The sequence below is a fragment of the Phialemonium atrogriseum genome (assembly GCF_030411735.1).
Source record: "Phialemonium atrogriseum strain 8032-3 unplaced genomic scaffold QBC33scaffold_4, whole genome shotgun sequence".
Taxonomy (NCBI): Eukaryota; Fungi; Ascomycota; class Sordariomycetes; order Cephalothecales; family Cephalothecaceae; genus Phialemonium; species Phialemonium atrogriseum.
The window spans coordinates 720198-742829 of record NW_026848141.1 but is presented as its reverse complement, the minus strand read 5'-3'; the positions used below and the strand labels follow the sequence as shown (position 1 = coordinate 742829).

The following is a 22632-nucleotide window of genomic DNA, read 5'->3' as shown; positions in this document are numbered from 1 at the left end:
CAAGTGGTTTAACAACGGGCAGGGGCAGTTGACTCGACTAGCGAATTAGATCACAATTTATAACATTTAAGTGCACATCCCGACCATTGTCTTGTTCAGGGGGTGGCCTTGAAATATTGTAGCAATGTGAAGTGAAAGTCATCCGGGACAAGCATAAGACGAATCCAGTAGTGGAATCAAAAGCTCGCGAATTTCAATCTTGGACCTAAAGACTCCTACTGAACACAGAAATGGGGATCGGTACCATCGACGATTATGAAACCCAAGGCCGAGAATTAATACAGTCGCCCCCAAGTTTAAAAATGTCCACTCTACCGGTAACGCCGCGCTGGAATATGTGACTCATTACTCGCCGAGAACAACTCTCAGCCCACCCTTTCCTAACGACCATGAAGCTACTGTGAGAGAGTGAGTTCAGGGAAGAACTGGGCAATCTTATTCGGGTTGCCATATTCCGTCCTGGGAAGATCAGGGGTGACGGGGCTATGGGCCTCCTGCTCTTGGTGGGAAGCGGCGTTGGCGGCAACTGCGCTTGCAGAGCCTGCCTGTGTGGTATCGATGGCGCTGAGCGAGGCTCTCTTCTTCTTGATATTGCCTTGCGAGGGGGCTTGTTGGGATGACCGGACAACGGGCGGGGCCGTGATAGAACGGACGTCGGGTGGCAAGGAAGATGATTCCGAGGAGGAATGCGTCTGGGTCCGCGAGAGGTTCGACGTCTCGGGGGTGCGGGATCGGGTGTTCGTCGCGAAAGGAATGATGGGGCTCATATATCTCCTGTGAATCTCCAGGTCTATTGCTGGAGTGGCCAGTGGCGTCGCTGTCCTCGTCGTGGCCGACTTTTCGTTTGCAGCCAGACCTTTAGTTTGAACGTATGCTGCTGACCGTCTGTGGTGAGGGTCCCTGTTCCAGTATTTGTCTGCTATGGGGTGGACCATGACAGTTTGGTTATGGATAGTCAGGATCGAGTTCGTGGGGACGTTGACCCAGTTCTCTGTCAACATGTCAGACACTCGATTCGTCAGACCCCCAATAGGCCAGATCTTACCTCTCTCAAAAGTCAGCGGCTCACTCGCAACCAGGACGATATCCGCGCCTTTGTCGCGCCGTGCCATCTGGAAGTTTTGGTCATCTGTCGACGGCGCTCTCGACTCCCATTGGGTGCCCGACGAGTAGTATAGGCTGGCAGCCTCGTCCGAGGAACTGCTGACGTATCTGGTGCAGATGATGCTGTGTCCGTCGGCAACGGAGAAGTTCAACAGGCTCCTGGTGTCAACATTCTCGGCGTGGATGACACTCTGGGGAATCTGGTCGATGAGCTCATTGATGATTGCAATCGTCTTGAGCATAGCCCTCCTCAACACTGTCGGCCCGAACCCTTCCGGCCGTTGGGAGCTCGGGTCATGGCCCATCCGCTGGAGCGTGTCTAAGAAGAGAGCAAAGGCCCACTCACTGTCGGTGCCACCGACGACGCCCAGATACCATTTGTCGGCCAGTCGCTCGCCGAGGCGCCGCTTGATGTGCTTCCATCCCCCCAGTCCGCCGTTATGCATCCACATCAGGCTGCCATGGCAGAAGGGGTGGCAGTTGTCCTCGCTCAAGGAACCTTCGGTCGTTGCCCTGACATGTGCGAAGATCAGGTGGGATGCTGTCTTGGACGCTATTCTCTGCAGGTTCGTACAGTTCCAGGCGGGTATGGTCGACGTAAATAGGCAAGGGGCGGCGCCTAGTTTTGGGTCGGTGTAGAAGCCAATACCAAAGCCATCGGCATTGTTCTGTCCTCGACGGGTGTCCTGTGGCGGCGAAAGTTGGTGAGTCAGAGTCATGGGAGGTTCAGGGGAGTGCAGGTTGGCCAACTCACCAAGCGGAGCCTAGAATCAAACGACTGCTTGAGAATTGAATGCGTCGGGTCAAGAATCAACTTGGAGAGCAAGATCTCGTCGCTCCCCTTGTAGACCTGGAGTTGGTAGCAGTGTCAGGTCCGTCTCCCACTGTCCAAGGGGGTGTAGAATGCCAGGCTTACTAGGAATCGACACATCGCAGATCATGCGCTGAATCAAGACAGGCAGATTGCGCAGATTGCTTGATAGCCCAGAGGATTGATGATGAATTTGCGGAAGGCGAAAGATGGAAAGGAAGTCGTGAGTGGTCTATAGGACCATTAGTTCTGTCTCTGTTGCCAGCTACTCTGATGCAAGGGGACAGGAACAGCGCATGCGACCACGCTAGCATAGCATGCAAGGCCGGGGAATCTCAGCTAGCGCCAGCCAGTGGCAACAGGGGTATTTGGGCAGGAGCCACAAGGCTGACGGAATCTGACAAGCCGATGGCGGAAGCGTTCAGGTAGCAAACTTGTCGGGCCTACTGAAAAGCACAGACCAACACATTAAATGTCTGAAACAAACTCACTTGAAGAGACCTCGAAATTGTCAGGAAGGGGCAGTTTCGGAAGGAGTAGGAAATTCCAGAGGATTGAAGTAACAATGGCGGAGGAAGAGAGAGAAAGAGAGGTATTTTTCACCTTCGGGGACATGCCAAATGTTACCTTCCTGCCAAACGCAATGCACAAAACGTCCGCCACATGCAGTTGCCCGTCGAATGGATAAATGCATAACATTCATTTACTGAATGTCCTTTAAACCAAATACAAAGTCAGCCACAGAGACCCACAGCCATCAAGCCACAGATTTCATCCTACTTCGTACACCCCTGGGTGGGTAGCTCTACTCCGTATGCATTCCTCTCGTCATAAAGCGAAAGTCTCCCGATTGCATATCACGCTTCAACAAACCGGCCCTCCCTCAACCATCCCCGACCTCGAATGATCAAGCCTGCTATCTGATCGAGTTCTCCTACTGCCTCCACCACCATGAGTGGACGGCTTCTGAGCGCTGGGGCTTTAAGCCCCCTGACGCGACGCGCGCCCCTCCAGTCGTTCCGACATTATCATCGACTGCCCACCGGCGGGCTTCACGGCGCCGATGCAGCTGTGCGCGCCACGAGGAGGCGCATGTGGTTTTCTGCTAATGCTTTTTCCAATGCCGTCACCGTACGGAACGCGTCGTTTGCCCGGTTCCTGCCCAATCTCTTCCTCAAGTTTGTGAGGCTCCCCGCCATGTTCGGAGGTATCATGATTGGGGGTATTGCTTGGATACAATATCAGGCCATACGTAAGAGCTCACCGGCATCCATTAAGCGTGTATCTAGCGATGCTGACCGTGTTCAGAGGTGAGCAACTCCGCTCTGGACATGTATGGGAGCATGAAGGACACAATCACCGGTACTGCCACGAACCTATGGGGTGGCGCTGCGGATATTGCGGAGCAAACGAAACGAGGCTGGCAGAACACAAAGGATCAGGTTGAATTGCCGGACTGGGTCCAAAAGGTTCTGAGGATCCATGAAGACGTCGGGACAGGCCAGGGAGGATCCGGCGGGCAAGGCGGCTCGGAGCCTCCGAAACAAAGTCGCGCTGGTGCTGCAGTTGCTGCCGGAGCTTCCGCTGCTGCTTACGGTTACGAGGCCTCTGCCGAAGACGACGATCGGAGTCCGGAGGAGATCGCCAAGGATGATCAGATGATGGTGTTCACAAAGAACATGATCGAGATTCGAAACATTCTGTCCAAGGTTGGCCAGTCGAGCACCCTCACACTGCCCTCCATCGTCGTGATCGGATCCCAGTCATCAGGAAAAAGTTCGGTTTTGGAGTCGATTGTCGGACACGAGTTCCTTCCTAAGGGCTCGAACATGGTCACCCGGAGACCCATCGAGCTGACGCTTGTCAATACCCCTGAATCGACGGCCGAGTACGGCGAGTTCCCAGACCTAGGTCTGAGGAAGATCACCGATTTCTCGTCCATCCAGAGGACCTTGACTGAGCTGAACCTGGCCGTGCCAGATACCGAATGCGTCTCTGATGACCCCATTCATCTGAGGATATACTCCCCCAACGTCCCAGACCTATCTCTCATCGATCTGCCGGGCTACATCCAGGTTGTAGGACAGAACCAGCCTCTGGAACTGAAGCAGAAAATTTCCGAACTCTGCGACAAGTACATCCAGCCGCCGAACGTGATTCTGGCAATCTCGGCCGCCGACGTGGATCTGGCCAACTCGGCAGCATTGCGAGCCAGCCGAAGAGTCGACCCGAGAGGAGAGCGCACAATAGGCGTGGTTACCAAGATGGATTTGGTTGACGCAACGCGTGGGGCCGTCATCTTGACCGATAAACAGTACCCCCTGCGTCTGGGCTACGTCGGGGTCGTCTCCAAGGTGCCCTCCATGACGGGCCTGTTTAAGAGGGATACGGGTAACCTGATGGCCGCCATCAGTCGAAATGAGAACGCTTTCTTCTCGGCACACCCCCTGGAGTTTGGACCCGAAGCCGGGGTCAATGTCGGGACCATCACGTTGAGGAAGAAGTTGATGAATGTCTTGGAGCAAACAATGTCAGCCAGCCTCCAAACGACTGGAGATGCAATACAGCAAGAACTGGAAGAAGCAACCTACGAATTCAAGGTCCAATACAACGACCGGCCGCTGTCTGCCGAGTCATATCTTGCCGAGAGTCTGGATACTTTCAAGCACTCCTTTAAACAATTTGCCGACTCCTTCGGGCGTCCACAGATGCACGAAATCCTGAAGACCACGCTAGACCAGCGAGTTCTCGATCAACTAGCGGCCAGGTACTGGAACAAACCCATCGCTGATCTATCAGTGCCACCCCCGGAACCCGATAATATCGCGGATCTGCCCAAGGCCGACCCGGACTCTCCCTACTGGCACCGTAAACTGGATGCCTCGGCTTCTGCCCTCACAAAGCTGGGAGTTGGCCGTTTGGGCACCACAGTTGTGGCTTCTGCTATCCAATCGAACATTGACAAGCTTATCGACCAGTCTCCCTTCGTCAGCCATCCGTTTGCTCGGCAAGCCATCACCGAAGCCGCGTCGAGCATCCTTAACGAGCGCTTTTACAGCACCAGCGACCAGGTCGAGAACTGCATCAAGCCGTACAAGTTTGAGATAGATATTGACGAGCGCGAGTGGAACCAGGGGAGAGATCATGTCGGTGGCGTCCTCAAGACTGAATTGAGCCACTGCGAAGCCGCCATGAAGAATCTGGAGAACGCGGTGGGTGGCAAACGTAAGCTCAAGGAGGTCATCAACTACATCGACAAGGCGAGGAAAGGAGATATAGTCGTTGAGGGCGAGAGCAGAAGCGGTGCCGGCGGTTTTAGCGCTGCGTTGCTGGCGAAGGGTATGTTTATTCCGGGTTGTCCCCGCTCCCTAACAAGCCTTGATAACTAACTAGCTTACCAGGGCGCGAAGCCGTCTTCTTGCGAGACCGGGCCGACATCATTAACATGCGCCTGCTCGCAGTCAAGTCCAAGCAATGCAAGAGCATAAAGAACAAGTATTACTGCCCGGAGGTCTTCCTCGACGCCGTGGCTACCAAACTAGCCGCGACCTCGGTTCTCTTCCTGAATGTCGAGCTGCTATCCGAGTTTTACTACCAGTTCCCGAGGGAGCTGGATGTGAAGTTGGGCCGCCACTTGTCGGACGAGCAGATCGAGATGTTCGCCAAGGAAGACCCCAAAGTCAAGCGGCACCTCGAAGTCATCCGCCGCAAGGAGCTCTTAGAGCTGGTCCTGGAGAAGATGGAGAGCCTACGCCAGCTGGAGGGCCGAGACAGGGTTAAGCGTGGGCGGGAGAAGAAGACGACGGAGAAGCAGAGCGGCGGCCGTTGGGGCCTGTTTTGAGGGGAGGGCCAGCGGCATGGCATACTAAATGACTGTTCATGATACGGACGACTCTGGAGTTGAGGTGGGTTCATTCATTCTGATTGCGTCGATTTGCGTCGTGAGCGCCTTCAACAGGCTGAAATAATAAAAGAAACAGCCAGTGCAGGGTCGCGACGTGTAGGAATTCTCCGCCTCGTGTGTGGATGGGCAAGAGGATTATATATATACAAGCCGGAAGGGGGGCTAGATGGGACCCAACTATGTACATATGAAAGAAGAAAAAATACCCTGCTCGACCACGATAGTTATCGTACCGGAATAAAACCCTTTTCCTTTAGCCAATACAAATAGATGCGGATCAAGGGCCCCAATGCCTCGCCGCCGCAGAGGTCATGCCGAAACTCCCTCCCTCCCTCCCTCCCGCATTCGTAAAATGGCGATGGTCCCATCTAAAATCACGCTCAAATGCCCTCCCGCAAGAACCCCGCCCCCCGGCCCAAGTTTCAGCCCCCATCCGTACTCATTTGCACAGTGACCTCCCACCTCAGGCTGGAGCCGCGGCCGTAGCCCTCGCCGAGGCGATTGTTGACGACCCTCGCGACGCGGGCTCGCAGCTTGCTCAGCGCGCCGTCGGCGTCGTCGGCGCCGCCGCGGCCCCGGACGACGCGCAGCTTCAGGTTCGCCATGGCGAGCCCGTAGTGCACCTGCCAGAACTGCGCCTCCTCGACGCGCGCGACGTCGGGCTCCGCCTCGATTTCGCGCACCACCGCCGACACGCTGCTACTGCTGTTGCTGTCATCGTCGCACGCGCGGGTATCGTCGGATTTCTTCGTCTGGCCGCCTGGCCCCAAGTCGGCGGGGGAGATGCGGCTGCTGCTGCTGTTGCTGCTGGCGCCGGCGGGTTTTCCGCCGCCCTTGCGGCCGCTGTAGCTCATCAGGAGCATCAGGCCGTGGGCGACGGCCAGCCTCGCGCCGAGGACGAACATGGAGACGGCGATGGCGGCGCAGATGGCGCCGTCGAGCCAGGCGAAGTTTGTGACGCTCAGGAGGGGCAGCAGGAGCATGATGGAGCTGAAGCAGAGGGTCAGGAAGTGGAAGGGGTTGGCGACGACGCCCATGCCACCGTCGGCGAAGGAGGGCAGGAGCTGGCCCAGGAAGGGCAGCGGCAGGGGCACTCGCATGACCCTCCGGATGCGGCCGTGGTTGCGCAGCCCGTAGGCGCTGATCAGGGTGGAGACGATGGCGGCGAGGCTGGCGGTGTCGACGGTGCCGGGGCTGACCCTCGGGGCCTTGGGATGGGAGTGCGGGTGGTGGGGCGCGTGGCCGCCGACGGATTCGAGGACGTGCTTCATCTCGTGGCTGAGGAGGTCGAAGCCGCCGAAGATGAGGAAGACGCTCATGGCGAAGCCGGCGAGGACCTCGGCGCGCTGGAGGCCGAAGGGGTGGCGGATCGAGGAGCGGCGCCACACCTCAAAGTTGCCCAGCAGCTCGACGGCCACGCACACAGCTGCGCTGCCGACGTCGAAGAAGACGAGGTGGCTGAGCGCCGTCAGGGCCAGCGAGCCCTCGGCGCTGAAGAAGACGTACATGGCCACGGCCGCGTGGCAGCAGCACCAGTATAGCCGCGCCCGCTGGTCGCGCTGCATGCTGGCCCAGGCCTCGCCGACGGTCGGCACAGGGAGCGAGGCGGGGAGGACGGGTGGGGGCCGTGGAGGCGGCTCTTGGAAGATCTGGTGTTGGGCGCTGATGGACGAGTGTTTGTAACGGTGGCCGCGACGCTGGCCGATGTTCTGAGTTGGCCGAAGAGGGTGACCTTTGGTCAGCGTTGAGGTTCTCGAGGGAAGTGGAAGGCAAAGAGAGATAGGCTCGGATTGAACTTACAGACTTCACCGGAGAAGTAGAGATGACCTGGGTCTGGAAGTTGAACGGATTGGAGGCAAGAGGGGCGCCCTCCGCAACCGTCTCGTCTGACATGGCGAAGGTAGGCGTGGATGTCAGCGGCCGTAGGAGGTGGGATTGGGGGTGTAGGAGAGAACTGCCGCTGCCCGCATGAGAATTGTGCGATGTGGTCGTGATCGTGGTTGTGGCGGTCGCTGGGTAACTCTCATCCCCGGGAGAGTCCTGTAAGTCGCTGCCGTCGGTTGGAGCGACAATCGTTGGCGGAGTCGGGGGTCTAGGAGTTGCGATGACGGGGAGACCAGGAGCCATGTGCCCTGGTGAAGGTGAAATGTTCAACAACCCCGGACTGCCAGTGCGCCGGGCTCAGATCCTTGCGATGAAGAAGAAGCTGGTTACTTTAGCGCATCATATCGTCGTGGCGGCGTGGTTTGGCTCCTATGCGTATCCGTACCTCTACCACGTCCCCTGTTTCTGACCTCTGAGTGGCTGGCACGGATACCTGATGGATTACATAACCAAGTTAACTGGGATGTCGGGATCCGCATCCGTAATTGGGTTGCAGGGATCTGCTTTCATGCAAATTCAAGTTGATCAGTACCGCAGTATCGCGGATACAACGTGCATTCGCTGCTCATTAAATGGCTTCCATTGCGACAGTCTGGCTGAAATCCCATGGCTTCACTTGGCTATTAACTTCCGCCTCACAGTCGCCATGGGTTTACCCTTTTTGTTAGGTCCCTCTTTTATCGAATCCCGAAAGTGTCCCTAACACCAGTCCTTCCTATCCCTGCCAGCCATTCCAGCCATTTACGACGGATCGAGGACCAAGCTAGCTTGGACATAATGGACACCACTCCGTCAATACAAGGCGGCGATGACTCCAAAACCATATCTGGCAAGCCGCCCGGCCCGTCTCGCAAGCGCAGCATTTCGGGAGGCGGTGGTTTATTGTCCAAGTTGCCTTTCATGCGTTCAGCCACCGAGCATCGACATTCAATGTCTCGGCCTAGCCCCGATGACGCCGAGCCGTTTACGCCATCGCCGTCAGACACAGCCCTGTCATCAAATCAGCATCTACATGACTCCGCCTCGTTGTCAATGTCACAGGTTGTCCTTAAACAACAACAACAGCAAAAAACCCGGAGGCGGAGAGGTTCCCTCAGAAAGGTGGCATTACTTGGCCGCGGAGCTCAGCGCGAGAGAAGGGAGTCACGGTCAGCGAGCACCGATATAAAACAAGCCATCGCCCACTCGATAATGGGGGACGTGGGGGATCCATTCCACTCAGGCCATGAGAACAAGAAGCTCTCGCAGCCCACGAATGTGGACGTCGAGGAATATGGCTTGGGAATATCAGACATTACACCCCGACCAAGTATGGATGGGTTCGCAGGACGACCAACCGCGGCAATCGGGGCGCCTCTTTCGGAACGTAGCATAGCCTTGGCCCTGGAAACGTCGCCCGTTAGGGACCCCAGAACGATACAACAACAAGGCAGAGATGCCGAATTGATGGCCACGAGCCCGGTAATAGGTTACTCTACTACCGACGACGAGGACGCATTGCATATGGGACCACGGCCAGCAACGCCGTCTATGTCGTCTTCCTCGGTATGTAGTCTCTCTCCCCCACTCCGAGGGCGCTTCCTTCTCCTCCAACCCGTCGCCCTATTTTCTGACCGTACTACATACAGCGTCCCATTGGGCTCGGTGTGTCAGACGTTCCGACCAGCACCCTCGCCTCCATCCAGCGCCGACGCTCCGCCACCACGCAGCGCCCGAAATCCCCGCTGGCACTGTCTTCCCTTGCAGGCCTGTCCACGACACCGCTGCCGGCGCCCGATGGCGATTGGGATTACTCAGAAACAGCGTGGTGGGGGTGGGTGGTGCTGGTGGTGACATGGCTTGTATTCGTGACGGGCATGGGATCTTGCCTGGGAGTCTGGAGCTGGGCGTGGGACGTAGGGACGACGCCTTATGCGCCGCCAGAGCTGGAGGATGACCCGACGCTGCCCATTGTTGGGTACTACCCGGCACTGATTATCCTGACGGGCGTGATGGCCTGGGTATGGGTTGTGGTAGCATGGGTTGGCATGAAATACTTTAGACATGCGAGGGTTAGTGGAGACTAGGACGCAATACCTACATATAAGTACATGGACAGCCTCTTCCGCCCCTCGCTCACCTTTGGAAATGCCTTCCAAAGATGCTTGGAACTCTCCGTTCTCGGCAGCCCATCACGAGCCAACCACGTGGGCCTCTGAGGGACACAACCCGCAACTTACATAATATTCCTGATTCTATTAGCGCGGTTCATGTGGCGCTGGAGGTCCCTGCTGTCATTCAGAAACCGTCGGAATTGCGGTTAGAGATCTTGAAGTGCGAGGAACCTGAAGATTTTAGATTACTAGAAGATACAATCTCGCTCAAGTCTTTTCCTTGTGTTGTTGAGGTAGGTATGCAAGTAGCAGCACATATATCCTTGTAACCATCTATAATATCACTTGGCTCACAGTAAACGATTTCCAGGGGCGAACTAGTCAATTCCGTTACCCCGGCACCCGGCAACAAAGTTGGAAATTGTAAACAAGACACCCGAATCTGTGCATAGCACCACGCTTGGCTTAGGTTGGCTAGGTAAAACCCACCCTGAACAAGGCATCGACTTAATTAACACTTTGTGCTTCCTCAGCGACTTTCACAACGTCTCCCTCCACTTCATCTGTATCTGGGGCTTCGCTCCTGGCTTCCTACTTTTTGTTTCAACTCGTACTTCGACCAACGCGTATTCTTACCATGGACACGTCAGAGAATCCGGTACGTTGCCCCATCCCCTCACTCACGCGCTGACCGTTCCCTTCGCTCACGTTTGCTATGGCCGATGCAGTCCTTCCGTCAATCAGGGATACCCCAGATCCGACCGCCAACTCGATATCCCAATCCCGTCACCACTGGGTTGCATGAGATAACCGATTCGCAAAGCAACTCGCGGGCTCAGATCCCGTCCATGCTCCCACCACAGAAAGGCTTGAAGAGACCATATGCCGGGACTGGTGAGCTTTTTGATGACGACCTACCCCTCCTTCACATCTACTAACCCTCGACGCTCTGAACAGCCCAACCAGAACCGAAGAGGAAAACACTCGCAGAAAAGGGGGGAGAATGTTACGGCGGGAAACACACACTTCCATCCGCTATGCCGGCCCCTCGACAAGTAATCGGTGCTACGCCGCTCGGTCTAGCAAGCGTAAGTGGCCATTGCCAATGCCTGGGTAACAGTGCCGGCTTGACGGGACGAGTCCAATATCTCGGGGCTCTGCTCTGGTTGTCAGAGCACAGCAGAAAGCCCGTTGGTTATCATGTTCCAGTTCCACTGACTTGACCCGCTGAACAGAAACATCCGGCCCGCCACACATCCAACACTTCCATATCTTCCCGACAAACGTCCACGAACAACTATGCTAGCAGTCTCGGTCCTGGGCAACGGCCCCCCACCCGCCCACAGTCTGTCACGTCTTTTAACCATTCCGTCAATGGGCGGCCGCGAGCCAACACCACCCGAGCCCGTCCAGTAACAGCTATGGGCAACAGCAGATTGGTGGAGAATGAGCAGGAAGACGGGAAGCAACAGAATGGTACGAGACTACCGGCTCCATTACATCCATCAAGCCAGGGAGGACAGGGAAGCTTGCAAATCAAGTTGTCAAGTACTTCCTCAACGCAGGCCTCAAGTTCTCAGGCCCAACGAGCAAGTAACAGACAGGCATCTCTTAGCTCGCTGGCCGGAAAACTTGAAGAGCTGAGCATTCATGACCCGGGGCCGAACGGTTGGCTACGTAAAGGAAGTCAAGCGATTTCCAACATGGGCAGTCATCCATCATCAGATTACCCTTGCCCACCCGGCGTCCCCACAGACAATTTCACTTCTCAGGCTGGCCGGAGAGATGACGTTGCCAGGCATATCGATTGCCGGCCGACCGAATCTCGGCCAGGGGCGGGAACCTGGCCTAAGACGCCAGCCCGTCAGCAGAATGCTAAAGAGGCGTTGGAGACATTTGAGGCGTTCCTTGTGGACGTTATCAATACTCCTAGATCGCCGACAAAGTCTTCTCCTGTTAAACTGCAATTTCTGACCAAAGAGTCTACGTTAACTGGATTTACAGCTTGGGACATGGACGAGCGCCTGAACAACGTCGAATCCCAATTCATGGTCATGAAAGAGGCAATGAACGTATCCTTGACAGATAAGAAGACTCTGGAGGATGCAGTGGATTTGGCAAAAACCAGAGGTGGGTGATGGCTTCGCAAGGATCCATGTGCTAGACGCGGGATTGACTCTAGGCAGTGAGCGACCTCGAACGGGAACGCGATCGCATTGACGAGAAGAACTCGCAGCTCCGGGCTGAGATTGAGACTCTGAGGCAACAAAACCAGTCACTAATCCTGGACCTGGAAGCGGAGCGAAGGAAGTATAAATACGATCTCGAGGACAAAACCCGCGAGCACCGAAACGAAGTTGATCAGCTCCGGCGAGAACTCAGCGACGAGGCAGAACGACTCCAGAGGGTGCACCGTGAGGCCATGGAGGCTCTGGAAAGGCACTACCGCGTGGAGTTGGAAGATGAGCGCCTCCAGAATACCAAGGAGATTCAAGAGCTGAGGACGAAGCTGGGAACGGAACAGCAAGACTTGAACCTGGCACTGGAAGGGAAGGACCATGAGATGCAGAGCGTGCGGGCGCAGATGGAAGAACTGAAGTCCGACCTTGAACTGGAGAAGACCATCAAGAGCAGCCTCCAGAAGCAAATCGCGGAAATGTCAACGACGAGTCTGACGCTGGAGGAGCGGAATCGGGCTTTGCGGGCCCAGATTGACTTCCTCGAGTCAGACAGCAAGCAGCAGTCGGATTCATTCACGAGCATGGAGGCACGGCTCCAAGACGCCCTGCGCCAGGCAGAAGAAGCACGGCAAAAGCTCATCAAGGAAGAGACGGAACGGCGGATCCTCTTCAACAAGTACCAGGAACTGAAGGGCAACATCCGTGTTATGTGCAGGGTGCGGCCAGTGCTCGACAATTCTGAAGGCGAGGAGGCAAAGCTTCTGTTCCCCGACCTCAAGACGTCGGCGCAGATCGACGTCATGGGCCCCGAGGAGAAGAGCAGCCTCGGTAACGTCAGCCGCAAGACCATCCCATTCGAGTTCGACCGTGTCTTCTCCCCGGGCGTGCATAACGAAGAGGTCTTTGGCGAAATCTCGCAGCTCGTTCAGAGCGCTCTCGACGGGTACAACGTCTGCATTTTCTGCTACGGCCAGACCGGGTCGGGCAAGACGTACACCATGTCCTCGCAGGACGGCATGATCCCGCGGGCCACCCACATGATCTACGACACCGTCACCAAGCTGAGGGAGAAGTCGTGGACTTACAGCATGGAGGGCAGCTTCGTCGAGGTGTACAACGAGGAGTTGCGCGACCTGCTCACCCCCGCCAAGGAAGTGGACCCCAAGAAGAGGATTGAGATCCGCCACGACGAGGCTCGCAAGCAGACGGCCGTGACCAACTGCAAGAGCGTGTCCCTCGACTCGGCCGACACGGTTGAGGTGATGCTGCGGCAGGCGCAGAACAACCGCAGCGTGGCGGCGACCAAGGCCAACGAGCGGTCCTCGCGGTCGCACTCGGTCTTCATCCTCAAGCTCGTCGGCGAGAACTCGGCGACGGGCGAGCGGTGCGAGGGCACGCTCAACCTGGTGGACCTGGCAGGCTCGGAGAGGCTGAACCACTCCGGGGCCGAGGGCGACCGCATGAAGGAGACGCAGAACATCAACAAGAGCCTGTCGTGCCTGGGCGACGTGATCGAGGCGCTGGGCCGCGGGTCCGCCCACGTGCCCTACCGCAACTCAAAGCTCACGCACCTCCTGCAGTACTCGCTGGGCGGCAACTCGAAGACGCTCATGTTCGTCATGGTCAGCCCGCTTGAGGCCCACCTAAGGGAGACGTTGACGAGTCTGCGGTTTGCGACGAAGGTGAGACATTCGATCCAATTCCCCCGCTCTTGGTTTGGAGGGTTCCGGGCGCTAACAAAGTTTTGCAGGTGCATAATACTCACATTGGGACGGCCAAGTCCACCAAAAAGACGAAGGACCGGGCAGGGGATTCGTAATATTAGGACAAGAGTCGAAATTGCTTGCAACGAGTGAGGGGTTGGGGTGGGGGGGTGGGGGGTAGGGTTGCTTTATGATACCATGAACTTTTGTCCAAGTACTCCTCGTGGTTCTGATACGAGGAAGCTTCTCGTGTGTGGTATATATTCTCTTTCCGTGGATTGTTTGCCGGCGTTCTTTCATAACGCCACAGTTTGGCCTATTGAACCGGAGTTTCTGAGGGGTCGCTACTGTTGGTTTTTTTAAATCGATGATCGATAGGTCTTGTCAATATCAGAGTCTACATCGTCACTGAAGAAGACATCATCCATTAGCCCTGTAAATAAACGCGCGGTGACAACCTAAACCTCATACGGCACCTTATAATAATAGGTACGTATTGATACGTTTCACGTGATCTCTCACATGATAACTATGCACGGTGCAGCTTACACCAGCCATGCACCACAACGAGAGTTGGAACATCTCAATTCATGCCCCTAGCCCCCAAACCACCAGGTCCTTTCCCAATCTTGCATTGCGCTGTGTTTGGTGACAGAAAGAAGATGATGTTCTTGCGTGGGTCGGCGCGGCGCTCATGGTAGGACAGCGGCCCGTAAATGAAGACTGGATTTTAAGGGCATAGTGGGTTATCGTTCACGTCTCAATACGGATACTAGTAACGGGAGAGCAAGCTAACAGAAAGAAAAAAACGGTACAGCCCTCTTCGTAGACGAAAAAGGAAGGATATTTACAATGAGGGGCGATAGTTGGACACGGGGGCGGCGGGCCGAGGCGGGTTCCACCGGCCGCTCCGATCGTGTTGGATAGTGCACAGTGCACCACTAGTACAGGTAAGCGCTCCCTGCAGGCATTAGGGTTGCTTTGCCAGCCAATACAACATAGGTAGTTTCGTCAGCCTCATCACTGCCGACCACAAAACAACGGAAAACGATTGGAAAGGAGACCTCAGCTCTATCGGGCGTCTAAACCAGCCCACACACAATCTGTCCATGGCTTGCTTTTTCTTCGAGCTGAGGTGGGTAGGTATTTCGACATGAGCCGTGGCATTGGCGCAAGATTTGCTTCGCGCAGATATGCGAGGTGATCATGGCTGGCAATGTGAAAGGCCATTGGACAACGGAATATGTCAGCCTGCAGACGCCGCCATTCCCATAATACGCCCACAGCTTGCATTACCGAGCCTAGGTAGGTAGCGAGCCATGAGGCATGACTGCCGTCCGTGCCCAATGCTGTGCTCGCAACTCGGCAGCCTTACGGAAGTAGACCTCAAAAGTTTCTTTCCACTTACTAACAGCCCGTTATCTAAATATCTTTTTTTACATACATACAACCCCTTAATTTCTTCCCCTTCACATGGCATTTAGAAGCTTCTTTGGTGTCCTAATCCTCCTAATTAGCGCAATCAAGCTACTTGGTTTTGGATCAAACGGATGACTACTTGGAAGGGGCCTCCTTAAAGCCAGGCAGATGCAATTCAGCGTTGGGAGTGTTGTTGGAATGAGGAGTTGACTCAAGACTAGATTGTAAGGGATGTGGAGGAGATTATTCTTCTAAAGGGTGGAAATGAATATAAAGAAGGCGTTGTCTAGCTTAAATAAATATATGGATTTATTTAAATAATAAGTTGTTAGCAAGTGGAAAGAAACTTTTGAGGTCCACTTCCGTACATATCGTGGAAGGTCCCCAACTTTATTGTCTCTGAGTGCATATGCTATCCTGTTCACTGGGAAGGGAATATTCTCCCCAAGCCAACCGTAAGGATCCAATCAGCCTCCTCGACTTTTCCTATCTCGACCAGCAACATGTCGGTAACCGTGAACCTAAGGTTCCTCCCCGTTCTATTGTTTGCAGGATGCGTTGCTGCAGACACTGGAGATGACTTCTCCAACAACCTATTCTCGGACCTGGCGCCGTACGTCTTGCAACCTACCTTCCTAGCCCATGTGCTAATGGCCTCTTGCGCTCAGTCTGCTCGCGCTCTTCGGAGAACGGGTCACGATGCAATTCATGAGCCAGTCGATGGGCTGGGCTGACAACATCATATTGGCAATGGCTCCTCTGGGCATAATCACTACTATTATCAGTGCCATCAGAGTTGGTGGCCCTTCGTGGCTCAAAGCCATCATTGGGAGAGCCAGGGAGAACCTCGCAGCTGCCGAAGCAGAGCTTATGTCGTCCACCTCGAAAGAAGTCTGCGAGCTCTGGAATGGCCATGAGGTGGTGAGATGTATGGGGTCAGCCCCCGTTTCGGAGTTTATATGCTTGTTCCCTCCAGGAACTCAGAGCAGTGGGAATTCAAAGGTAGAGATGGTCGAACTGAAAGAGGCGCAGAAAAGGGGGTACCTTGAAGATGTTGGTTAGTACTCCCATCCGCTTCTATTGGATCCAGACTCATCTTCCATTAGAGGATCTATTAGAGGACGCTTCGCAGAATAGTTCCGAGGATTCGAAAGCAGAGCAAGGGCAAGCAGCTACCAACCGCTCAAGACCCGAAATTATCATTGTACGGAATAAGGCTGCCGATGCACCGAACATTTCGCTCAATGCCCATAACCAGTTCGGGAGAGGAGAACTACGCGCCGTGGCCGCCATAGGGACGTTGCTTCAGCTAGGAGTCCTTCTATACTGTGGGTTCGCCACCTATTACCCAACAGTGAAGTTCAAGAAGGACGGACGCCCCATCGCCAGCTACGCGTTTCCTTGCACCGCTGTCGGGACTCTGGTATTGGTGGCCGGTATGCTGGTCTGTGCCCATGTCGTGGAGAGCAGCACCACAGAGAAGAGATATCGAGTGCGGCAGGGGAAGAAAGCTCGAATGGTTTGGCTGCAGAAGACGCAAACTGTGAGCGACCAGGTTTTCGACTCTTTCGCAATATTTGCCAAGGATGAGCGAACTCTCATTACGACGTCGCACCGAGCGGACAAACAAAGCCAAGCTACCGTCCTGGGAATCAAGGCCGTCCTTGGCACAATGGTTAGTCTCTGCGGGTTCGTCGTGCAATTCGTCGGTCTGCGCGGGATGCACTGGTCTGCCTCAGTCGTTCAACTTGGCGCAGTCCTCGTGATGAGCGTTCTCAGGGCGTGGGTTCGTCGTGGGCTCGCGAAACCTCCCCAGTGCGAGCGTCTCCCCCCAGGGTTCGAGCTCGAGTGGTTTGCGACGACGCTGGGAGATCTTGACAAGGCACCCTGGCTGGCTACGACAGACTCTGGGAAAGACACCACGACTTCAAACTCTGAGGAGCAAGACATCAAGGACTGGACCATAGTGACCGACGAAACTTCTGAGATGGACGAGAAACCGGGCCAGCCGAGCGAAAATGACGACTCGGATGCGCATACTGTGATGATGATAAGGAGGAACCTCGGCGAGCTCGCTGGTTGGCATGGACCTGCATCTGCTGAAGCCATTTCCCTCGCAAGGGCGATCGAGGTCACCATGACTGCTCTATTCGGCTCTTCTCACAAGAACCTAACGTGGTCTCTTGAAACCCATGGCAAACAACTACTTAAGTTCCGCTTAGAACGACAAGAAAACGGGCTCTGGAAAGCGTACGCAGACGAGATCGAAGCAGCGCTATCTTTGCGTTTATATTCTGTCAATAAAATAAAACAGGCCGATAAACAAGCGCAGGTCGGTAAACAAGAGCAGGTCGATAAAAAAGAGCAGGTCGATAGACAAGGACAGCAACGAGTGGCCCAGGGATCTCGGACTCTCAAAGACGATGCATGGTTGCGCGCCAAAGGATCGACGGCAAAGAGAAGCCTGCGAATTTTGGGCTTATCCACGACGGCCCTTCTTCGAGATCTCCGGTGGTGGATGACAGGTGATGCGCCTAGAATCTTAGCAGTCAAGAAAGCCAAGGAGGGCATGCTAGAGGTGGAAAATCACCGAGTTGTTGGCCGGCGGCAGCAATTAGGGAAACCGGGAAATGATAGGTCTGGCACCAACAGCACATCCCAACACAAAATTCATCCAACTCGATTCGATGTGGCCAACATGAAGGTTGACGACGAGGACGACGACAAGGTTGACAAGGTTGACGATGTTGACGAGGACAGACTCCTCGCGATAGAGTCGCATGAACCCTTGAAGTTGCTATATGCTCAAGATATGTTCTCGGCTTTCATGTGGGCTGTGGCGAAATCGGCAGATCCCGTCAAGGGCAATGCTAACATACAGCCCGATGACATCAGCAGCGACAATGCCTGGCAATCCTTCAAGCTCCAGAATAATCTCTTGTTGACGATGGCTCAGGACATTGAGAACACTGGGCTTGGAAGTCTGGATCAAATCTACCTGAGCATCATCCCACCGCTAAGTATGCACGAGAAGCTCCCTCAACCGAATGCGATTGTTGAATTGGCGCGACAACATGCCAAACAACACGAGCAGCTGCAACATTGGAAACAGGCAGGCGACGCACACTTGTGGCTCTTTAGAACAGCAAGGACATTCCCAGAACACAGTGGTATTGCCACTAAAGCTACGGCCGTGTTGATGGAATATTTAAGGACAGTCACTCAAGCTCTCGAATTGAGGGAAGATCAGCAATACGATGACAGAGATTTTGAGCAACTGAAGGACTTGAAATCGACTCTTGAAAGGGAGCTGAGAACTGTTGGCCGCGGGATCTTATCAAGCCTCATAAGGCTGTATGAGGAACAGGGCCGAGGTTGGAAGTGTGTCCCTGTGCAGGAAGCTCGATCTGGTTGGGTGGAAGACGCGGAAACATTCGATCTAATCCAGGAAGAGGAAGCTGCGAATCCGAAGAATAACTACAATTGGACGCCGCTCCATTATGCTGTAGCGAAGGATACCGGATATACCGTCATCGAACTACTAAAGCATCAAGCAAATGTCAACGCTGCAGACCTTCTCGAATGGACGCCGCTCCATTATGCTGTAGCGAAGGATACCGGATATACCGTCATCGAACTACTAAAGCATCAAGCAAATGTCAACGCTCCAGACCTCCTCGAATGGACACCCCTACATTACGCCTGCCAGCGCAACGAGACTTCAGTAGTGCAGAATCTCTTCCGGGAAGGCGCAGAACTTGATGTGCGCGGCAGAGATGGAGTGGCGCCTCTGCACTGCGCAGCAATGAATGGTTGTGTCGACGTGGTTCGCTCGTTGATTGAAGCAGGAGCAACTCTTGACATTTTGGATGCCTCAGGGAACACGCCGCTACACTTGGCTTCCCAGGAGGGGCATAAGGGCGTCGTTGAATATCTATGGCAAGACTCGAACAAAAAGCTGCGCGATCGTAATGGTTGGACTGCCTTGCATCTAGCAGTGATGATGGGTAGAGAAGAAATAGTTGAGCTGCTTGTCGAGAAAGGCGCCGAGATCGATGCCAAGGACGGCTATGGCAAGACGCCGCTGCACTGGGCTGCCAAGAACGGGCACAAGGCTATCGCGAGGCTGCTCGTCGAGAAAGGCGCCGAGATCGATGCCAAGGACGGCTATGATGGCAGGACGCCGCTGCACTGGGCTGCCAAGAACGGGCACGAGGCTATCGCGAGGCTGCTCGTCGAGAAAGGCGCCGAGATCGACACCAAGGACGTTGATAACAGGACGCCGCTGCACTTGGCTGCCGAGAACGGGCACGAGGCTATCGCGAGGCTGCTCGTCGAGAAAGGCGCCAAGATCGATGCCAAGGACGGCTTTGATGGCAGGACGCCGCTGCACTGGGCTGCCAAGAACGGGCACGAGGCTATCGCGAGGCTGCTCGTCGAGAAAGGCGCCGAGATCGACGCCAAGGACGGCTTTGGCAGGACGCCGCTGCACTTGGCTGCCGAGAACGGGCACGAGGCTATCGCGAGGCTGCTCGTCGAGAAAGGCGCCGAGATCGATGCCAAGGACGGCTATGGCAAGACGCCGCTGCACTGGGCTGCCAAGAACGGGCACGAGGCTATCGCGAGGCTGCTCGTCGAGAAAGGCGCCGAGATCGATGCCAAGGACGGCTATGACAGGACGCCGCTGCACTTGGCTGCCGAGAACGGGCACGAGGCTATCGCGAGGCTGCTCGTCGAGAAAGGCGCCGAGATCGATGCCAAGGACCTCTTTGGCAGGACGCCGCTGCAAGGCGCCAAGATTGACGCTAAGGACGAGGATGCGGAGGCGGAAGCGGAGGCGGACAGTAGATAACAGCTCAACACCACCTCCCCGCCCACCACCTGCCGCCTGCCCTTACTTATATAGGTACCCACAATGTGGCAAATAGAAGGCTTAAGAATGTGGAAGAACGTTGCTTATCAGCCAACGTTGTATGATGGTGGCAACTGTGGCTCTGCTGGTTCTGATGTCGGCATCGGATTTAGTTCTAATTGGATTGGCTGTTGCGGCTGCTGGGTGTTTGCTCTTGGCTACCTAGTCGAGAGGACAATCTGAGGAGTTGTTGTTATGAGAGATTTTAGGTGGGACTCAACTGGCGTAAGATGTGTGTAGCTGTTGAGACTTTTGTTTTCCGATTGCTGGATGTCTTCTTTCGCTTAACGTAACCTCGGTCGATACTCTGCAATTGATGGCGTACTGTTGACAGCGTAGTATGTACGCAATTCTGGGGAGTGTTCCTAAATATAGGTATAAGCTGTCAATATGAAGTGCGCATAGAGCAGGAAGGTGGGCTCTTAGGATCCTCACACAACCGACGGGAACCTTGGCAACGAAGACACACACCACGGCATACGCGGTACCAATGTAGTATCAAGTCTTGTCTATGATTCCAAAAGAGACTGGATGACACTAATACTCACCTTTTCCCCTTTGCTCTATCTTTTACCTTCAGGTTCCGCCTTCCCAAACCACCTTTTTCGGTCAGGGGTTTGGTGACCTGCCAACGCCACGGAATATAAAAATCCTCGCCACTCCTTATTGTTCAATGAACCAAGGTTGTCGCACATGACCGCCTATTTTACACGTCCTCGAATTCCAAATCCTCATCGTCCTCGCCCTCGTCCGGCGGCGGGGGTGACGGCGGCGGCTCCTCAACCTTGACCTTCTTCGCTGGTCTGCCATCCGAGCCGGGAGTGCCGGCTGCCGCCGGAGAAGTGGGCCCCGTGTTTGTGCCACTCCCTGAGGCGTCGCGCTTCAGGCTACTTTGCAGCGGCATGCTCGACTGCCTCAGCGGCGACGGCACCGCAGGGGCTGCTCCAACTGCCGCGCCAGATGTGCTGGGGGGCGTGCCAGTTGCCGACTTTGTGCTGGTCCCCACGACGTCCTCAAAGTCGCCCTCGTCGTCATCGCTGGACTCAAACTCTTCCTCCTCTGCGGCTTTGCGTGCCGCCTCAGCAGCCTGCTCCGCCTTGAGTCGGGCAAAGTAGTCGTCAATGTCGGCCTGGTCCTTGTCCTCTAGCAGCTGTTTTTTGACCCCGGTCTTGCTGTCTACCTCGTCCTTGGGCACCACGGGATCCGATGCCTTCTTGGCGTCACCCGTAAACGACTCCCCGGTGACGGTGCTGCTAGACATCCAGCTCGGAAGGGCGTTCTGCTTCGCGATACGCTCCTTCCTCTCGCGCTCCGCCGCCTTCTCCTCCTCGGTCAGCCCATCTGCGGTGGATATGCTGACTTGCATGCTCTTGGGCCCCGTGTTCGCGAGACCCTTCACGGCGGTTGGGCGGTTCAGCCCTATCTCCACTGCGACGCTCTGCGCCACCTGGTTGGCCTCGTCGCGGTCCACAGGCCGGGCCTTGCTGAAGGCGACATCGAAGGTGTTGTCGGGGATTATGACACTGTCGATCTGAGGCAGTAGGTCGGTGATGAACTTGAACTGGTTGTTCATTCGCGTCGACTGCTGGTGCCCAACCGAGTGTCGGTCGGCGTCGTGGATTAGGATATGGCTACAGCGGTGGCACCGCAAGCCTTCTGCAGAGGCGTTGTCAATCACCTCTAGCTGTGACCATTCAGCTCCGCAGCAATTGCAAAAATATTCCTTCCGTTCATTAGCAGGAACGGCCGTGCCCTGCATGTCCTTATCAATCTTGTACACGCGCCATTTGATAGCATCGATCGCGTGGCGGTAGTCTATGTAGTAGTAGGTTCGGTTGACCGGCCGGGTCTGATTGCCTCTTATCTCTGGTCGCGTGTGCCTGCAAGTGGAGTCATGTAAGTTAAGATCTGGGAGCGGTGCCCTGGGGAACATACACCGCCAGCAAGCGGTCTTCCCGTAGCTTTCCGCAGAGTTTATGGAGGTCTTTAGTATTCATGCCCATCAGGTAGGCCATGTCGTCGTCCCGCAAGCTACGAACAATCAGACATCTGGTTCCCGAAGCAGAGGCCCGAGGAAGCGAACGTACGCTGAATGAAGGATGAGCGACTCGATTATGAGGACGTGACGAGTCTCGTAGAAGGCCCGTGTCACGGAGCGCAGTAATGTCTGGGCCAGATCCATGGCGACGGTCTGGGGGGATAGACTCGAAGAGGACTCGCGACGGGTCGGATATCGAGTTCAATCGCAAATGGAAATCTGAAGTAATCAAGTGCGAGGGGTAGAAGGCCAAGCGCAGGAGACAAAGGGCCGAGCCCGGTTATGTTGGTCGAAGAGATAGGGAAAGGGTAGCAGCAGAATGTGCTACCGAGAAGTGGCTGTAAAGCATGTCATGGCTCGCCTCTCAACTTTGACAAGTTGAGTGGGGAATTGCGAGGGCCGAGCGAGTGTGAGTAATAAAGGTCGGTGGCCGTCTGCTATTGTCGGAGGGAGAACAATAGGGATGGTTTGGCAGTTGCAGTGTGTGAAAATAAACTTCATTATCACCAACATGGAGGCTGATGATGATATGGTCCAAGCTTGGAAATATCCACCTCATTGGATCCGGGGATCCACTCTCCAGG

At 55.3% G+C, this 22632-nt stretch overlaps 7 protein-coding genes across 7 annotated transcripts; 4 read left to right on the top strand and 3 right to left on the bottom strand.

The window, feature by feature from the left end:
* Window positions 1-13: 13 nt before the first annotated feature.
* On the bottom strand, window positions 14-2385 carry QBC33DRAFT_528269 (nucleophile aminohydrolase). The gene is made up of 4 exons (XM_060427044.1): window positions 2021-2385; window positions 1859-1954; window positions 1046-1790; window positions 14-991 (listed from the first exon to the last, which is right to left on the bottom strand). Exons 1-4 carry the CDS (start codon window positions 2033-2035, stop codon window positions 396-398), a joined length of 1452 nt encoding a protein of 483 aa, XP_060286719.1. The 5' UTR covers window positions 2036-2385; the 3' UTR covers window positions 14-395.
* On the top strand, window positions 2375-6095 carry QBC33DRAFT_528265 (dynamin family protein). Its single transcript, XM_060427043.1, has 3 exons — window positions 2375-3167; window positions 3224-5254; window positions 5317-6095. The coding sequence occupies exons 1-3, from the start codon at window positions 2867-2869 to the stop codon at window positions 5754-5756; spliced, it is 2772 nt and encodes a 923-aa protein (XP_060286718.1). The 5' UTR covers window positions 2375-2866; the 3' UTR covers window positions 5757-6095.
* Window positions 6096-6159: 64 nt separating this feature from the next.
* On the bottom strand, window positions 6160-8112 carry QBC33DRAFT_616919 (cation efflux family-domain-containing protein). Its single transcript, XM_060432670.1, has 2 exons — window positions 7620-8112; window positions 6160-7528 (listed from the first exon to the last, which is right to left on the bottom strand). Exons 1-2 carry the CDS (start codon window positions 7944-7946, stop codon window positions 6242-6244), a joined length of 1614 nt encoding a protein of 537 aa, XP_060286717.1. The 5' UTR covers window positions 7947-8112; the 3' UTR covers window positions 6160-6241.
* A 49-nt stretch (window positions 8113-8161) lies between these two features.
* QBC33DRAFT_528256 (uncharacterized protein) lies at window positions 8162-10090 on the top strand. Its single transcript, XM_060427042.1, has 2 exons — window positions 8162-9248; window positions 9332-10090. The coding sequence occupies exons 1-2, from the start codon at window positions 8481-8483 to the stop codon at window positions 9767-9769; spliced, it is 1206 nt and encodes a 401-aa protein (XP_060286716.1). The 5' UTR covers window positions 8162-8480; the 3' UTR covers window positions 9770-10090.
* Window positions 10091-10168: 78 nt separating this feature from the next.
* Window positions 10169-13842, top strand: QBC33DRAFT_528254 (P-loop containing nucleoside triphosphate hydrolase protein). The gene is made up of 6 exons (XM_060427041.1): window positions 10169-10454; window positions 10525-10690; window positions 10754-10884; window positions 11032-11926; window positions 11983-13658; window positions 13727-13842. The coding sequence occupies exons 1-6, from the start codon at window positions 10434-10436 to the stop codon at window positions 13793-13795; spliced, it is 2958 nt and encodes a 985-aa protein (XP_060286715.1). The 5' UTR covers window positions 10169-10433; the 3' UTR covers window positions 13796-13842.
* A 1759-nt stretch (window positions 13843-15601) lies between these two features.
* QBC33DRAFT_576177 (ankyrin repeat-containing domain protein) lies at window positions 15602-19950 on the top strand (the record flags this gene model as incomplete). Its single annotated transcript, XM_060430887.1, has 8 exons — window positions 15602-15711; window positions 15767-16019; window positions 16083-16155; window positions 16217-16534; window positions 16736-17430; window positions 17500-18513; window positions 18547-19095; window positions 19126-19950. The coding sequence occupies 8 exons, from the start codon at window positions 15602-15604 to the stop codon at window positions 19948-19950; spliced, it is 3837 nt and encodes a 1278-aa protein (XP_060286714.1).
* A 383-nt stretch (window positions 19951-20333) lies between these two features.
* QBC33DRAFT_269620 (putative transcription initiation factor iie subunit alpha protein) lies at window positions 20334-22351 on the bottom strand. The gene is made up of 3 exons (XM_060423175.1): window positions 22098-22351; window positions 21946-22041; window positions 20334-21890 (listed from the first exon to the last, which is right to left on the bottom strand). Exons 1-3 carry the CDS (start codon window positions 22190-22192, stop codon window positions 20717-20719), a joined length of 1365 nt encoding a protein of 454 aa, XP_060286713.1. The 5' UTR covers window positions 22193-22351; the 3' UTR covers window positions 20334-20716.
* Window positions 22352-22632: the final 281 nt, after the last annotated feature.

Excerpts from the sequence above, each read along its gene's own strand:
- QBC33DRAFT_528269 (XM_060427044.1), bottom strand. Across the intron at positions 1,791-1,858 it reads TTGATTCTAGGCTCCGCTTG|GACACCCGTCGAGGACAGAA; the intron begins GTGAGTTGGCCA and ends TCGCCGCCACAG. Across the intron at positions 992-1,045 it reads GCCGCTGACTTTTGAGAGAG|AGAACTGGGTCAACGTCCCC; the intron begins GTAAGATCTGGC and ends ACATGTTGACAG.
- QBC33DRAFT_528265 (XM_060427043.1), top strand. The coding sequence starts at position 2,867 with ATGAGTGGACGGCTTCTGAGCGCTGGGGCTTTAAGCCCCCTGACGCGA. Across the intron at positions 3,168-3,223 it reads GATACAATATCAGGCCATAC|AGGTGAGCAACTCCGCTCTG; the intron begins GTAAGAGCTCAC and ends GACCGTGTTCAG. Across the intron at positions 5,255-5,316 it reads CGCTGCGTTGCTGGCGAAGG|GGCGCGAAGCCGTCTTCTTG; the intron begins GTATGTTTATTC and ends CTAGCTTACCAG.
- QBC33DRAFT_616919 (XM_060432670.1), bottom strand. The coding sequence starts at position 7,946 with ATGGCTCCTGGTCTCCCCGTCATCGCAACTCCTAGACCCCCGACTCCG. Across the intron at positions 7,529-7,619 it reads CTACTTCTCCGGTGAAGTCT|AACATCGGCCAGCGTCGCGG; the intron begins GTAAGTTCAATC and ends CGGCCAACTCAG.
- QBC33DRAFT_528256 (XM_060427042.1), top strand. The coding sequence starts at position 8,481 with ATGGACACCACTCCGTCAATACAAGGCGGCGATGACTCCAAAACCATA. Across the intron at positions 9,249-9,331 it reads CGTCTATGTCGTCTTCCTCG|CGTCCCATTGGGCTCGGTGT; the intron begins GTATGTAGTCTC and ends TACTACATACAG.
- QBC33DRAFT_528254 (XM_060427041.1), top strand. The coding sequence starts at position 10,434 with ATGGACACGTCAGAGAATCCG. Across the intron at positions 10,455-10,524 it reads TGGACACGTCAGAGAATCCG|TCCTTCCGTCAATCAGGGAT; the intron begins GTACGTTGCCCC and ends TGGCCGATGCAG. Across the intron at positions 11,927-11,982 it reads GGATTTGGCAAAAACCAGAG|TGAGCGACCTCGAACGGGAA; the intron begins GTGGGTGATGGC and ends GACTCTAGGCAG.
- QBC33DRAFT_269620 (XM_060423175.1), bottom strand. The coding sequence starts at position 22,192 with ATGGATCTGGCCCAGACATTACTGCGCTCCGTGACACGGGCCTTCTAC. Across the intron at positions 22,042-22,097 it reads TCGCTCATCCTTCATTCAGC|CTTGCGGGACGACGACATGG; the intron begins GTACGTTCGCTT and ends GATTGTTCGTAG. Across the intron at positions 21,891-21,945 it reads GAAGACCGCTTGCTGGCGGT|GCACACGCGACCAGAGATAA; the intron begins GTATGTTCCCCA and ends CTCCACTTGCAG.